Source organism: Athene noctua, chromosome 23 (assembly GCF_965140245.1).
Source record: "Athene noctua chromosome 23, bAthNoc1.hap1.1, whole genome shotgun sequence".
In the NCBI taxonomy this organism is placed as follows: domain Eukaryota; kingdom Metazoa; phylum Chordata; class Aves; order Strigiformes; family Strigidae; genus Athene; species Athene noctua.
The window spans coordinates 7340589-7357176 of record NC_134059.1 but is presented as its reverse complement, the minus strand read 5'-3'; the positions used below and the strand labels follow the sequence as shown (position 1 = coordinate 7357176).

General features: G+C 55.9%; 1 protein-coding gene across 1 annotated transcript in view; it reads left to right on the top strand.

The window, feature by feature from the left end:
* The window catches only part of PLXNA2 (plexin A2), a 177512-nt gene that overhangs the window by 94396 nt on the left and 66528 nt on the right, over nt 1-16588 (top strand). Inside the window, exons 5-8 of the mRNA XM_074925739.1 lie at nt 8252-8352; nt 13158-13281; nt 14261-14414; nt 15586-15682. Of these exons, the coding sequence (XP_074781840.1) occupies nt 8252-8352; nt 13158-13281; nt 14261-14414; nt 15586-15682 (476 nt within the window). The remainder of the gene's footprint in view (nt 1-8251; nt 8353-13157; nt 13282-14260; nt 14415-15585; nt 15683-16588) is intronic.

The following is a 16588-nucleotide window of genomic DNA, read 5'->3' as shown; positions in this document are numbered from 1 at the left end:
CCTTGGCAGGGTCCCCGCGGTGCTGCCGGGCATCACCTGTAGTGCCGGGAGGGCAGCGGAGCCGGGCATCCCCCGCGCTGCGAGGCGGCCAAGTCTAATTAGAGTCCCAGGGAATCGAACCATTGTGCTGTTAATGACTCTCTGGCAACGTTCTGACTAAAACAGTAATTTTAATAAGCACAGCCCAATTGTAAGTGTTCGTTGAACACCTAATTACATTGGTTATAACTCCAGAATTATTCCGAATTCTATTTTTGCCCTTTTCTTGCAAAACAGAGAGGGAAAGAAGCACGCACTTTATAATTATTCACCTTAATTAATTTTCTGAGCTTCTGTTAAAACTTTTAAATGACTGCAGGGAGTGTGCTGTGAGTTACATGGCAGCAAAGCAAAGCACTGAACTCAGAGGCCGTGAACTGATGCGAGATAAAAGTTTACTGTGTTGGATTGATCCCCACCTGAGCCCAGAAATTTGGAAAGCTGCTCCCCTTTTATCCTGATTAATTAGTTCCCCTGAGGCCTGGACTAATCACTGCTGCTCATTGGCTGGGTGGCCGTGGCAGGGTGGTCTCACGGAGCGGCGTGCCGTGCATCAGAAAACGGTGCCAACGCTTCAAGAAGCCACTTGGGGTGGCGGCAGTGATGTCCCCTGGCTGGGATGCTCACATGTGCCACGTGGCAGCTCCGGGCACGTCACCTCCTCGCCCTGACATCCAGGACGAGCCCGGAGGGACCTCCCAGGGACCCCGGCCGGTGCCAGCACCAGCGGCACACGGAGCTGCGCAGGGGCAGCACCAGCAGCACGCCTGGAAACAGGCTGATTTCCAAAAACTCACTTGAACTTTTTTTTTTCAGACAAGAACAAAACCGCGGCTCCCCTGAGGCGTGGTGGTTTTCCAGGGGAGGAAACGCATGGATGTGTTGCAGCAGAACCTGGTTTTCATGGTGGTGACCTTTAGCATCTCATTCCTCATTATTAGTGTGTGTAAACATTTATCACATTACCCCCTTTTCCTGTCAAGTGGAGTTTCTGTGGATCAGTTCTGCGGAAGAAGAGAGCAGCTTAGCGTCCCAAATGAGACATATCCTCTGCTGAGGATCCCGTGCTGCTCAGCTGGGGGCAGCGGGCTCCCCGAGCTGGCACCGTGCGGGGCAGGAACCGCGGGAGAGCTGGGCAGGAGGGAGCATGTGGCTGCACCTCTGTGGTCAGGTGTGACCTAATTCTTCAATCCGTAAATTCTGCTGCATTTTCTGCTTCCAGAAGCCTGTGTAAAAACACTTCAGCCAGTGTTTTTATTTCTACGCTGGAGATGAAGGAATTGCTTCCTGATCTTGTACCTGCGCAAGGTTTTCCCGCCGGTCGGGTCGCGGTGGACACGCACAGCTGATGGAGGCGGCCGTGTGTCCCTGGCCCTTTGCTTCCCAGATGCAGATGGCCTGTGCGAAGCAGGAGGGAGGGCTGAGGCTGCCAAGCCGCTCTGGAGCAGTGGCTGCACACGTGCCACCTCCGAGCACGGGGTGAAGAGCAGCGCGGGATCCCAATCGCTGCGCCCACCCCTGCGGAGACACAGCCGGGATCCAAGGGAAGGCGAGGGGCTGGGACACCCAACCTGGGCGTGTCGCACCCTGCCCCTGGGCCACCTCCTGCACGAGTCCCCTCTGAGGCGAGAGCAGCATCGTCTCCTGCCGAGGGCAGAGAAGGAGCTGCCAGGTTGAACAGACCGAGCATTCCGTGGCCCGTGTTCGAGATGAAAACCCATTTCTCCTCCTCCAGGTTTACATGACACTGTGCTGCTCCTGGGAGTGGGGATGGGATCTCTGCCTGGCACTTCGTTATTCCAACAAATCTCGCTCAGATGTTTCAGACTGGTGCAATGATGAACTCGAGGTGTGGTAAACCGCAGGAAAGCATTTGTCTGCAGGAGCCGGTGTGCCAGAACACGAGTCTGCCCCGAGCCGGAGTCCTGCTGGCTGCTGCTGGGTTGGATGGAGGAAACTCTGGCTTGAGGACAATTTTACAGCTTGATCAAGACTTACTTTGGGGTATTTTCTATATTTTCACTCTTTCTTGCTTCCCAGAGAAGGCTGCCCTTCCTTTCACCCCCTCCCTCAGGAGCCCAGCGCTGCGCACGGAGGGTAGCTGGGAGCCAAGGACACGGGTATGCTTGGAGAAGAAGGTCTCCTTACTTGCTAAGAAATGGATCTGGTCTCCTGTGCTCAAACACAGCTTGTCCTCCTAAGATGCTAATGTGGTTCTTATAGCAGTAAAGCCAAACTCATTGAAAAGGTGGCTTGGATCAGAGTTTAAGGGACTTTTCTCCACGTGCATCTGCAGCGCTGTAATTAAATAATCCCTTTGTAGTCATGGAAACATTGTCTCTGTGTCCTCTCCCACTCGCTGCTTTTTCTGCCAAAAGTTACAGGTGTTGATTTGGTTCTGACAGCCCTTCGGTAGCTCTGATAATCCTTTCTCTGCTGAGCGGAGTGGGAGAGGAAAGCCAGGCCCTCCGGGAGCTGCCGTACCTGTCAGAACTCCCCCTCGCCCGTTCCTCACCCGGTGCGAACCTTCACCCACCGCAGGGACCCACGGCTCAGGCCCCGCTGGAGCGGGGATTCCTGCCTGCGGGGGCTCGGCAGCGCTTGGGGGATGCTCCTCAACACTTCCCAGTTAAAACGCTCCCCCTTTGCCCCCTTCTCGAGTCCTGGCTGCTGCCCCATGCGATGCGCTGGCCGCATCCCCCTCACTGCTGGGTCTTCCGTGCTCGCTGCTGGCATCAGTCGTAGCGTGTCCAAGATCTCCCCCAGCTCTGCTCGAGTGAGAAAAAGTCACCTCCAGGTCGGACTTTCCATCCCACCTGGGGCAGGTTGGACCCACAGGAGTTGCTCAGCAAAGCAGCAAGTGCTTGTCCTCACCAGAAACGGCATCACAGGGGGACTCCAGATCCGAACGGTTCTGAGTGAAGATACAGGGAAGAGAAACAGCGGGAAGAAAAGCCCGTCAAACTTTTTTACAAGCCTCTGAGAAAGTTTGACTTTATTTTCCCCAGCTCTGTCACCCTGACATGTTAACGGCTGGAACTGATGAGTCCTTCTTGCTCCTTCCCACACTTTTTCATGTCTCCTGCAGCAGCACAAAGTGTTTTTTCATGAATGAAGGGAAGAATAAAATCTCATTGGAAAGTTCATCAACTTTGGGCTCCTGCTCACTGAGTGATAGATAGCTTTAATTACATTGAACTAGTTGGCATCTCTACTACACTCCCCAAAGTCATTAAAAATAGATTTTTTTTGTTTGAACTCCAGCACCCGGAGGGGTCTGCAGGCAGTGTGCCGTGGCGGCGGGACGCCCCGGGAGCTGTCTCCAGCCGGGGAGGTCAGAGGCCTGTGCTGGAAGCAGCCATAAGCTATGGAAACTTTGCTTTGTTTGTTTATTTTATGTATTTATTTATTTGGAACTGGATTCTCACACTTATTTTATTTTCTCGAGGGGTTGGCAGAGTTTGAGTTCATGTGTTTTGGAGAGTCTGTGTTGATTTTTTTAAATTTTTTTTTGCTGATGTTATGGGTCAGGCAGTAAAGGAAGGCAGTAATGAGACTCTCATTTAATTATTGAGGAGCAGGTTGATAAATAGGGAACTGAAAGACTCAGCAGCAGAGTTTGGGCATGGACAGAAGGAAGAGAGGCAGCAGTCGGGCTGGCAGGAGGAGGGCTCTTCCCCAGGAGCGTTGGTTTCTTGGCTGGTGACCTTCACGCAGATGCTCCTCAGCTCTGCTGAACTGCTTCATCGCTTTACATGGGCAGTGGCCACGCGGGTGTGGAGCCCCCGTCCCCTCTCCCCTCTCCTTACCCCACTCCAGCAGAGCTGCGGCCTCGCGGGTGTCCGGGCTCCTTGGGGAGCTGCAGTCCCTCCTGCAGGCGAGGCCGTGCGGGATTTGAGGCTGCATTTGGACAATTCCTGCATGTCTCTGCTTGGCTTCGGGACCTCTCGCCTCATGTAGCTGTTGCAAGAATCTCAGGGTGTCCAAAGTTGGCAGCTGGTTTGGAAAGCTCGAGCTGTGGGATGGGGCTGGAGCCAGGCCTCTGCTCCCTGGGTGCTGCAGGACCTCACGCTCCGGCTCTGCCGATAAGTTCATCCGTCCAGGCAACAGGCTTGGGGCTTAGTCTGGGCTGGGGAATACACTCCTGAAGTGGTGATAGACCTTCTCAGATGTTTGCTCTGAGTGCCAGGAGCGTTCCTCTGACCTATCTTCTCTAAAGTAAACAAAGCCAAGTATTTGCATTTAAAAACTAAATACTGAAACCCAAAGCCCTTTCCAAATAAACCATTCTGCTGCGAACAGAACTGCCCCAGGGGCTGGCGAGGATGAGAGAGCAAATAGAGCAGGCTGTGACAGATGGGAGTGACGTTGGGTCTGCATAGCTGCGAGGTGCTGGTGCCCGCTGGCAGCCGGGTGCCGGGATGGGGATGCCACGAGCGCCCGCGGCCGTCGGAGCCGGGGGGGACCCAGCGGTGGCCACGGTTTGGGGTTACTGGGTACCCGCTGCCTGCACTCGCTGCTGTTGGGAAGCCGCGGGCCCTGCACAGCTCCCAGGCAGGATCTCTCCCTAAGGATCTCTCCTCGCCTGCTCGCTGCCTTGCCGTGGGCAGGCGCCAGGCCACCAGCCGCCCCGCGCCTGCGGGCAGCCAACCCCTCCAGCCTTCCTTGGCTCTGCTGTATCTGGTTACCGATGGAAACATTCCGTTCCTCGCTCGAGCCACCTGTGGCTGTAAAAATCTGCCGAGACTGATCCTCCGAAGCCTCGTCCCCGCTTTGCCGCAGAGCTGAGCTGCCGGCGCGGGCAGCGGGTGGGTGTGCGGGCAGGGACTGGGGGGGCTCGCTGGATGCCTCCTCCCAGGCCGAGCAGGATCCACTCCTGTCACCAGGAAGGCGACAGCGCTGGCCGCAGCCGCTGCCGTACCAGAGAGTCTCAGCAGTCCCTCTGCTGTCTTCTTATTATCTTCCCTTCTGGTTTTCCTTTTTCTGACTCATTTTTTTTACTATTTCCTTCCTATTCAGCTGCTTCTTGGCCTCCACCCTCTCTTTTTTTCTTCTCAATGGCAATCCATGGCTGAAGGGGGCATGGGGGGACATTCATGGACTTGTGAGTCTTCTGTCCTTCCCCCCACAATCCGCGATGGTTTTCCTCCCACCAGCAGGCATTGGTGTTCCTTCTCTTCTCTCCCCAGCACAGCATTTCACACGCACAAATGCTTTGGTCTCATAATGGTAATTAGGCTGGCGGAGAACAGTTTAAAAATACCTAAAGCCAAGAGAGTGTTTCTAGCATGCCATCAGGAAGAGTAAGGACATCTGAGCTTTACTTCTGTACTGTCTCTGAAGGAAATAGAGCTTTCAGTCTCTGTGTTCATGATAGGTATGGGAAAACATATGGATATATCCTGTTCTTAATTATATTTCTCTTTGTTTTTCCATGAAAATGAAACATATTCTTTAAAGGGTTGGAATATTTTCGAGATTTGGATCGTGGATGGTAAGGTTGGTCGAGTGTGCGTTGGTACTGTGAGAGCTGGGCAAGTACCGCAAAACCTCCCGATGGTTTTCATGCATGCAAATATCTAAATGCCTTCTGTTCATAATCTTTTTTAACTTCTTCACTTGAACATTTACTTGGGTATTGGAGCAATGTGGGTTTTCTGGCATTAATTTTTATGAAGGATGAATTTCAAAGTCACAGGCAGAAGTACTGGAGCAAAGCAGATGGTTTATTCTTCCCCAAAGTCTCAGACCTTCCTCCAGCCAGGGACCAGAAACCTGTGACCACAGGGTGTATCTGGGCAGTTGGGGCTACAGAAATCCTGACCTAGAGGCACCTTTGGGGCTCTGGGTGCCAGTGCCAGCTCTGCTCTGGTCATCAAATGCTGCAGAGAGGCGAACGGTTCTCTGCCCTGCATGTGCAGGCGTTACAAAGAGAGGATCAAATGGCCCCATTTGGGCTAGAGACGTGCAACTCTAGGCATTGTTCAAAATTTCTGTGTAATTTTTAAAGAATTATCATGTGCAGAAGCCACAGCTTCTGAGCAGAAAAAGAGCCCAAATGCCTAACATAAAATCATCTGTAATGAACTGTTATTCGTATAATTCAAATCCTCCGTTATTTATAGAGCGCTGCGAGAGCATCCAGCTCCTCACAAACATGAAACAAGCCCTGAGCTGCATATAAATCACCGGGACAGATCCTGTCAAGCCTCACGTTGTGGGGGAGAGGCAGGGGATCAGCAATGCCCCATGATTTCGGGGCTGTCCTGACCCCTGGGGTGGCTGAGAGCCGTCCCACTAACACAGCTCAGGGTGCTGGGTGGGTTTGAGGGGACGGCAGTGACCTCCCTCGCCGCATCCTGCGGCGGCTGGTGGCTCCCACGGGGGCTGCCGAGAGCCACCGCAGCTCCGTGAGCTGCTCATTGGGTTCGAAAAACCTGCGTTTGCTCTTGGGTTCCCATCCAGGAGCAGCGCAGCGTCTGCGCTGGGAAATTTCAGACTGTTGCTGGCGGTGGGGTGGGATGGGGAGGGCGTGGGCTGCCCCCAGGGGGCTGTGCCTGCTGCCAGGCTGGGGGGTTGCTCCCGCACCACCGCGGCCGCTGTAACGTGCTTTGAGGTGCTGAGCAGGAGGAAGCAAAGCAGGTAAAAGTGAGTCACGTGCAGCCACCCGAGGCGCAGACGAGACCCTGAGAGGGCACCCCGGGATCAAACCCAAGCCCTTTCTTTTACCCTTCTGTGCTGCTTTATCACCCTCCATTTCTCTTCTCTGTTTCTGAAGCTCTTCACAGGCCTCCCAGGCTAAATGCCTGCCCGGCATACCTGGCTCTGCCTCTTGCACCCCTCGGTTCCAGCTCCAGGGCCGCTTTGCTCTTAGCGCAGCCCATGAGCCCTGTGAGTCCCATGGACTTCATCTCGCTGAAAAAAAAACAAACCACCCAGCCCCGCACATCCACACGCAATTTTTGTTTTAGAAAAAGCTGTTAAGTAGGACTGAGGAAACAAGAAGAATAGCAGCCCTATTGGTGTCGTGTTTAGAGAGGAACTGGGTTCTCACTGTGTCAACAGCACTTGGCCTGAAAGTGGCCGTTGTTTGGCGAGACACTGCTCCTTTCACCCCGCGCGCCCCAGCTGCTGGGAGCCGGGCGCTGTTTTGACCGACGGAGCGAGTGCAATGCCGACAGTTGTTTTAATTTTCAGCCAGTTGCAGGCATCGCTCCCGAGGCCTGAGGGGAGCGGCCAGCGCTGCAGGAGGGCTGAGCCGGGGACAGCAATAATTATTTACGGTATTTGATAATAGAAATGTAAATACGTTGAAGAAGGACCAGCACCAGCAGGGCCAGTGCTGGAGCCACCACGTTGCAGCATCCGGGCAGGAGATGCAAACGTACCTGCTGGAGGTGGCAAGGGACGGCTTGGAAAGGTTAAAGTGGGATTTTTTCACTGGAGCCAAGCAAGGACCCATGGTTAAAGCTTGGTGCCATTTTGGAGCCTTCGGGGTTTTCAGTGCTGATAAATGGGTCAGGACTGTGCTACGCCTCAGCGTCACGCAGGGACCTTTCACGTGTGCAACAAGGGCAGGAGGGGGTTTGCAGGAGCCATCTGGGTCGGTGCTCCCTCACGCTCTTCCCTTTCCCTCTGCTCTGGTGTCTGCAAGGGACAGGCAGCCCTGGGGGGGTCACGCCTGGGTGGCCAAGTCCATGCTGGTGCTGGAGGGGCTCGGGGTGACCAAGGAGGAGCGAGTAGTGAAATACCCACGTAGGCTAAATGAGCTGCCACCCTGCAAAATCCCAATGAATTTTATTCCCTGCCGGCTCCCCTCCCTGGAGCAGCTTTCCCCGTGGCACGTGTAAGATAGCAAACTGTAAATCAGGAGGAGAGGACGCGGATTCTGCAGCGGGAGCATCTCTGGGCAGGGAGGTCGGAGTGTTTCTGGCGAGCCGGCGCCGGCGGTGGAGGCTGGCTGGGCTCCGGGCTGGGGCTCTGCTGTGCCCGTGATTCATGGCCTGGCTGTGCCCGAGGGACTCAGTGACTTCATGACTCGCTCCCCGATATTTCCTATTCTTGGCTGACTTCTGCACGGATGTTGGAACAAATTCATTTAACTTTATGAATCTCTGTTGTGTTACTTGACTCAAACTGGCGAATCAGGACCTGGAGCTCCCCGTCCACTGCACGGGGAGCACTGAGCCCATGTGTTTTTTTGTCTTTGCAGGTGTCCCGGGTGCCCGTGGAGTCCTGCGAGCAGTACACGACCTGCGGGGAGTGCCTGAGCTCGGGAGACCCCCACTGCGGCTGGTGCACGCTCCACCACATGTAAGTCCAGCCTTGGCCATGTCACTTGAGGTGCTGGTGATGATGATAAAAGCAGCTTTCAGAGCCATCAAGCGCCTCCCACACAATCTTTGTAAAAAGCAAATCGGGTTGAGGTTCCTTAAATCCGTTCTTCCCTCTCCTGGATGTTCCCTGTTGTTGAAAATCCCTGAGCTCCTGGGAAGGAGGTAAAGGAAAACAAATTCCTGCGTGGGTCGCACACCGCACGGAGATGGTGCCTTGGACACGATGGGAAAGCAGAATTTAAACTGGTGGGAACAAAGGCCTCGTGTTTTGCCCGCTCCTGCTCGCCCAAGATGCAATCCCTCCCAATTAACGGGGAATTTTTAAAGGCAATAGTAGGCTTGGTTATATGAGTGGGATGTTGCTTTCAGAGAGCTTACAGCGCTGGAACAGAGCAGAGCACCAAGCCTTATTAAATGTATCAGGAAGAGATATTTAAATTCTGCAGGGAAAGGTCAGAGGGTCTGTGCAACAGCCATCCCCAATGGGGCAGAGCCGGCAGCGCAGGGCTCAGAGCTGGCAGCCCCTCACGCGCATCAGCAGGCACAAAGGGTTTGGTTTTTTTTCAGGGGAGCTCCAGGAAACGCTCTCTGCATTCAGGAGGTGTCTGTGTCCTTCCTTTCTCTCCCCTGCCATAATAACGATCACTTCCTAAGGCGGAAGGGGGACCACCGGGCAGAGGCAGATCGGGGGAGGAGGGGAAAGCCTCGAGGAGGTTGGAGCGGAGGAATAGAAATCCCTCCGGCTGCGTGCCAGCTTGCAGAGCAGCCCCGATAAATGCCTGGAAATCGGGGCGGAGGCAGAGTTCAGGGACCCGCACAGCAGCGCTTGGCCACTTGCCTGAGGAGCAGGTGCTGGAGGGGGAGCAGGGAACAGCAGGCTCCTCCGCAAATCCGGCCTGGATTCGAGACCTGGGGGCTTTGGGGTGCAGACCGGCTCCCCCCGGCTCTCTTGGTTTGCAGAGTGTTGCCACACGTGGGGAGGGGCAGGAGAACCGATGCAGCCGCTGGCCCGGAGCGTCCCGCAGCTCCACGCAGGCAGGGGCTGGGGGCAGCAGCCCCCGTCAGCAGCATGGCAAGGTGGGACACAGGCACCCTTGGCATGTTTTTTTTGTTTGTTTTTAGCTTTTTTCCTTTCAGGCGAGCTTGTCCGGCCCTACGGCTAAGCCACTGTATGTGCATTTGTGCCCTAAAGCCTTTGCTGTCAGGGCAGCTTTGTCAGAAGGAAGCGCTTTGCATCCCTGGTGATTCCCATCCCCTCGGCTCTTCCCTCGGGACAGTGGCTGGGACAAAAGCCACCGCAGCCTTTTGATAGTGAGGGGACGGGGAAGTGAGGAAAGGGATGAAGTGAGGAAAGGGGACACGCTCTCCTCAGCCTCTGGCCAGAGCTGCAGGTCTGCCGGTGCTCCCAGGAGCCGGCTACAGGGGTGCGAGAGCGTCCCCTGCCCTGGGGACAGCGGCCGTGTGGCTGCATTATGTACCTGGGGGGGGTTGGTGCTGCTCCTCAGGCTCCTACAGCAGCTCCTCGGCAAGGATCACCGAGTGCTTTCCTGATGCTAATGAACTGAATCTTCATAAACCACCTGGGAAGCAGGTAAAGGTTGTTATCTTCATTTTGCAGAGAGAAAACCCTCAATGTCAAGAGGAGAGAAAAGTGTCATTTCCTCTGCCCTTTTGGCCGTGACATTTCAGCATTAACCTATTCCCGACAAGGGTTTCTTCCCTGATGGTATTTCTCAACCCTCCCTTCAAGTGTCTGCACATTCCTGGTCTGCTTGGAGCAACAATCATTTTTTTTTTAGCTTTTGTCTTAAGCTGTAAATAATTGAGTTTATCTTGCTCTTCCTGAAGCCTCTGTCATATTTGTTTGGAGGCCCCAAGTGCTGGAGCGCTTGTGTTTAATTTGTCATCTCTCTCCTGTAATGCTTACGTGTCCCTCCTGCCAGATGGACCAGCTGCTCCTTTGCTCAGTGGAAGGGTTTCGGGTCAGGCGGTGATGCTCAGGCTGCAGTTTCTGGGGGCTGGTGAGAAGGGTGAGGGGTGGAAGAGGAGCTGGGTTTGTCCTTGAAAGAGCAGGAGAGCAGCTGGCCACCGGCGCGGCGCGGGCATGGTGCACACCAGCGCTGACTCTCAGTTGGGGATTGAAATCCAGTGGTTTTCCCCCTCTGCTTGTTGTGGGGGTTTCCTGCCCCGGTTCAGGGTCTGTGTCCTGGGGGTATCAACACCCCCAGGCAGCTCGGGGAGTCGCTGTGCAGGAGCTGGGCCTGCGGAGGAGCAGGGCAGGCTGCAACGGGCACCTGCCATCCACATTGGCAGTTGCCAGGGGCTTAGCTGAGGGTGTGGACATGCAGGTACTGAGCTATCAGGGAGCCAGAAAATAAAACAGAATTTTAAATGTGTTGGATGTCTGATCAGGTACAGATGTGAGATAGATGGACGGAGCACTGCCCTCTTCCAGGTGGCATCAGGCAGAGTCTCCTGCCTTCCGCGCCGCCAGCCAGAGAGGAATAATAAAGGAAAAGTGAAAGGATATGAGTTGTCCTGGGATAAGCTTTCATTATCCAATATTACATAAAGCTTTCCTCTTCTTATCTCTCTTCAAGGCCTGAGTGGGGGCTTAAGGCTCTGCGGCACAGTGGGGCGCTTGCGTACACCTGTGCATACCTCGAATTTAAGGGTGGTGATAGCAGAGATGCTCATGAGGGAGCTGCCTGTGAGGTGAGGTCGCTGAGCTCTGGGAGCAGGACTCAGTCACGCTGTGGCACGGGCTGACCGGGGCAGCTCGGCCGATGAACCTGAACCCGGAGGCAGCCGCCGCAGCCCGGCAGCTCCTGCCCCGAAAGAGGAGCTTGGCTCGGGCAGCTCATGCCTTGCTCCGGGCTTTGAGGAACCTTGGGCACAGGACGTTTGAGAAGGTGCTGAAAACCAGCAGGAAGGGGAAGGTGCTGGTCCTGTGGAGCTCCTTGGCTCAGCCGGGGGACCCCGGAGCAGCAGCGTGATGGTGGGACAGCCCGTCCCTGCCCCGGGGATCTGCTTGATCCTCTGCACGGGAGAACAGGATCCTGTGCTCCTCCTCCTCTGCTCTGTGGGAGCAAGCAGAGGCCTCAAGGAGAGTGTTGAAGAGTCTCTTCAGCCCAGTGGGATTTGAAACCTGCAAGACTTCCATATGCTGCTCTCCACAAGTGTGTTATTGTCTACAGACCTATTTATCTCTGTTAGGGCTGTTGCCATAAATAGTATGATAAAAAAGAGCCATTCCAGCGAGTCAATGAGATAAAGGCTCCAGTCAAGAGCTCACTTTAAAGCTATCTTACAGATTCACTTAAACCTCAATAATTCTTCCTTTGGCAGCATTCATATTTAGCTCCATTATACTCAAAAAAAAAAAAAAAAAAGGTAAAAAAAGCGCGAGGGTGAGGAGAACAGCACCAGCGTTTGCCAAGGATCACACGGGTGATTTGGAAAGGGAAAGTGCAAACTCTACTTTTCTTAATCAAAAGCAAACGGCCCCATGGGGAGGATGGGGGTCCACTGTTTCAGAGTGGGAGGCCCTGGTTGTGCCCGGCACTTGTCAGCTGCCCAGAGCTCGATGTGCGTGGCAAAACTCAGCCTCTGCGTGGGCAGGAGGTGTTTCTGCTGATGTGTGTGTGTGCGTCTGGGACCGCCTGAGCCGCTCCGCAGGGAACGAGGAAAACAAGCAGTTTGACAGCAGCACCTTGTTAATTCAGGTAACATATACACTCAGGTAACTGTCAGAGGGGAACTGGCTGGTGGCATGAGGGGCTGGTGACAGCATCTCGATCCTCTGACCTTTGCGCCACCGATGGAAATAGAGTCCAAGATCAGCAGTGAGTGAAAAGTGATAAAGTTTGCTGATAGCATATTAAGACCATTAATACCAAAAGGCCAGGGTGTCATCTGCACCCAGGGAGGGAGGTTGGAAGAAAAGGATTTTCCCTCAATGACATAAAATAGAAAATCACCGAGGGATGCCAGTGCTGTGCTGCAGTCTCTGATGCCTGGTTTGAAACACCAATAATTCTTCCTTGGTCTCTCAGTGGGTGCTCCTCTACCTGCTGGAAGCAATTTCACTCCACTCCAAGGACACCTGCAATAGAAAACCAGGGATAAGGAGCCGTCCTGGAGCCCGCGGCACGCAGGAGCAGCCCGAGGCTCTTGGGCTGCCCAGGGGCTGCCATTCCTGCTGGCGGGACTGGGAGAGAGCTGGGAGCTCGAGGTGTGAAAACCAGCCAAAGCGCCGCCGGCAGCTGCTGGAAGGGCCCGTTCCTGGCCCTGCCACGCTCCAGGAGGAGGCGATTAATGAACTATGTGGTTTTATTTTAATTAGAATGGAGGCATCACCTTGTTACTGCCTGTTACTGCTTTACGGTTTTGTTTCTGTGCAGATGATGAATTTATGGCTTGTGGGGGCCCCGGCTGAGCAGCAGCAGAGCGCCTGGCTCGCCCCGCACCCACAGTGCCCGCTGGCACATGGGACTTAGTAGTTCTGGGTCACGTCCCAGTGCAGGTGGGACTGGGAACTGCTTGTGAGATAGTTGTGGTGTGTCTTTCCTCTGATCACAGTGTATTTTTCAGTTCTCTTTGGTCCTAACCTGAAGTCTGTGCCCGATACCTGGTCCCGGTGCAGAGCATCTCCCAAATCCTGCTGATTACTCCCCCGTCCCCCGCCGAGGCTCTGCCCTCCTTGTTCAGCTGGAGCACCTCGTGCTGTTCGGCATCTTCCCCGCGTGCTTTGTGGGCTCTGACGTGTGCTCTGTGCTGCAGGTGCTCGCCGAGGGACAGCTGCGAGCGAGCCGAGGAGCCGCACCGCTTCGCAGGCAGCATCGGGCAGTGCATGAGGGTCAGCGTGCAGCCCAGCAGCCTCTCCGTCTCCGAGCACAGCCTCCCGGTAGGTGCTGCGGGGAGGGGGACACCTGGCAAGGACAGGCACTTCCACCACTTTTTGGGTTCACAGCGTACACTCCGTTCTCCAGCCTTTCTCCCTTCCAGTCGGCACAAATGTTTTCTCATGAAGTCAGGCTCGCAGAGGGACCGGGGAGGAAAGGGGTCATCCGAGCCGGGGATGGCAGAAACAAATTCCCCTTCCCCTTGGGCCTCAGCTCACATTTCTCTCGGTCTGGTTTCATTAGCTGTTGAAAGGAAAGGCTTTGTTTCCCAAAAACCTCATCTGTGAGCTGTGCTCAGGCCTGGCTCTCTGAGGCATCCCAGCTGTTGCTCTCCGAGCCCCCCAGCACCCCGCGGCAGCTGGCCTTGCCGCAGCCCCTTCCCGCTCCCCGCCGGGACCGGCTGCCCCCTCCCAACTCGGTGGGGGCTGTTGGGAGCCCACACACCCCTTCAGGCAGGGGTTTGCCACGGGGACAGTCCCCATGCGTGATGGGGTGCGTGGGGAGCTGCCCGTTGGCGTGCCTGGGGCTGGGCTGTCTGTCCCGCGCAGGCAGCAGCGGTCGCGGGGGTTGGAGCCGGGGAGGGTTGTTGGGGCAGTCGCTGCCGCTCCTGTGTGTGTGAACACGCCGCTGCTGCTGCCACGGGCTCCTGACGGGGGCACGGAGGGTGGCAGTGCTTCTGTAGAGCAACCGGGGGGACAAAAAGCTGCCATTGCCTCCTCCCCTGAACCGCAGTACCCAAAGGCTCAGCAAGGCGGTTTTGTGTCGGTGAAAAACCTGCGTCCTTGGCTTGCTTCTTTCTCCTCTGCTCCCCATGAAAGGGCAGCTGGCCACCTCCTGCGGGCGGACGGGTTATTTAAGGGGGTCAGCACTGAATGGGAAAACAGTGGGTACTGAAAATACAAAGGCGGCTCGGGCAGCTCTGCCTGCTAACAGGTTGCTGGCTGTGTTTTGTTTCCCCTCTGCCTCTCCTCGCGGCGGCAGCTCAGCCTGCTGGTGAGCGATGCTCCGGACCTGGCGGCCGGGGTCACCTGCCTCTTCGGCAACCTGACCGAGGTGGAAGGGCAGGTTTCGGGCAGCCGCGTTGTCTGTGTTTCACCAGCAGCGAAAGATGTTCCCGCCATACCTGTGGATCAGGGTAAGTGACTGACTTCTGGACAGCGATACGGCGTAGGTTTGGAAGTACCTGCCAGACCCTCTGGGGCTGCTGCTGGAGAAAGTCACGCTCCCGTCAAAGATCTTTGAACCCAGGGAGCTAAATGTGCTCCGTCCTTAAGAAGTGAATCCCACACAGAGAAAGATGGGCTGGGAGCAGGCAGCACCACGTGCTTGCCCTGTCCTTACACCCTCCCTGCGCTGCCAGGCGGCTCCCCAGGACAGGGCGGGAGCCGTCTGTCCCCCGTGGGGTGACTCGTGAGCGGGGCAGGGGCTCACAGCCTTGCCACACCAAGTGGGTCTGGAGCGCAGGAGCCTTCCCCTTGGCCTGGCTCAGCACCCATGAGTAGGTGGATGCAGTTTCTATTTTTCAGTCCTGAACTTTGTGTTGTTTCTTCATTAATGTCACTGCTGTCATATTTTTCCTTCCTGTAGCCAACATGGTACTTGCTTAAAACTCATTTTCTCCTTGGCATCCTTCCAGGTGTCAACTGTGCTTCCCTGCTGATATCTTTGTATTTCTAAGGCATTAGATGGAGCCTGAGACTTGGTGAACGCTGCGGGCCGAGAGCCGCCGTGGTAGCGGGGCTAGCGTAGACTCACACACAGCAGCTCCGGAAGAGCAATCTGCTCTTAATTAACTCAGTGCTGAGGCTCCTAAAGAGCTTCACTGATGCCCTTGTTTCCAGTATTGTCTCCTATTCTAGTCCTGGGCTGCTTCTCAGAGTAGACTGAATTAATGTTTTTATACGGGAGACAGAATCCTTTAGAGAATGGGATGGGATGCCAAAATGGTTTCAGCTGTGACCCAAGGCAGCGCTTAGACCCTGTGTCTCCAATGCATTTTGCCATCAAGCGTGATGGAGTTTGGAGGCACTGCTGGAGACAGCCAGCCCGGCACCCTGGGGTGCTCGAGCGCAGGGTCCGGCCGGGGCGATGCTCAGCCCCCAGCTTGGGGAGCTGCTGCAGACCCACCGCAGGTGGGGGTCCTGTCGGCGGGGGGAGCAGGGAGATGAAAGCAACCTGACTTCCAGCTTGTACCCCAGCAGCAGATGGCTCAGCGCGCTGGCAGGCGGGGAGCGGTGCCCCCGCGTCTGCTGTCGCTTCCTTCGTTACTGCTGCCGGGACTGACGGGCTCTGGTTTGCATCCCCAGACTGGTTCGGCGTGGTGCTGCAGCTGAAGTCGCGGGAGACAGGGAGGACGTTTGTCAGCACGGAGTTCAAGTTCTACAACTGCAGTGCCCACCAGCTGTGAGTGCTCCCTCCCCGTCCCCGAGTGGGAAAGAGAAAGGGCTGGGAGGTGGATGCTGGGCTCTGGGACCGGCCGGGAGGGTGTCACGCTGCTTGGGTCAGCCAGCAGACACGGGGGGTGGAAGGGGAGCCCACCGGTCCCCGTCTTCTCTGAACTTCTCTGGGTGTGTGTGTGGCTTTCTCTGCCTTGTGAGACGCAGGCGGAAGGAGCCGGAAAAAAAACCTTAACCTGCTGGTGCCCCCAAGCTGCGCGATCCCGCAACTGTGAACTTGGATGTGTCTTCACAGGCAGCGGGTGAAGGCAGAGCAGAGGGTCCGGGGAGGTGGGCAGCGGGGAGGGGGCTGTGGGCAGCCGGAGGAGACAGAGCACTTCCACGCTGCACTGCCCAGGAGAGCAGGGTGCTGGCTGCTGCAAGATGCTCCGCGGGGTGACGGAGGAGGACAGGGCTGCCGGAGGAGACGGACTGAGCTGGACACCTCCAGGGTCCCTGGGGCTGGGGCAGAGCAGCCCTGAGAGCCCAATACGGCAGCCCAGGCATGCGGCAGTCACCGTGGGCTGCTCCGTGGAGGACTGGGGGGCTCGGTGCTGCTGGGGGCCTTGGTGCTGCTGAGCTTCGTGGAAACATGGCCCCCATGGGCACGTGTGCTGCTGGAAGGCAGCACGCAGCTGGCTGGCCTTAAAAAGACATTTACAGCCCTGAAGTGTTTATAGATTTCTCTCTGGAATCAAGGCAAGCTTCAAAGCACCAAAATGAAATGTGGGTAGGACCTGCCAGGTGTTTGGCTAGTGAATGGCCGGCCTGACCCATGGGGCTGGGCAGCATCTCCTGTGGCAGGGGTCAGCTGCCAGCTTTGCTCCAGGAGCTTGATTTGCTGCTCGAGCTGGCGGGTGGGAGTCGGGAGCTG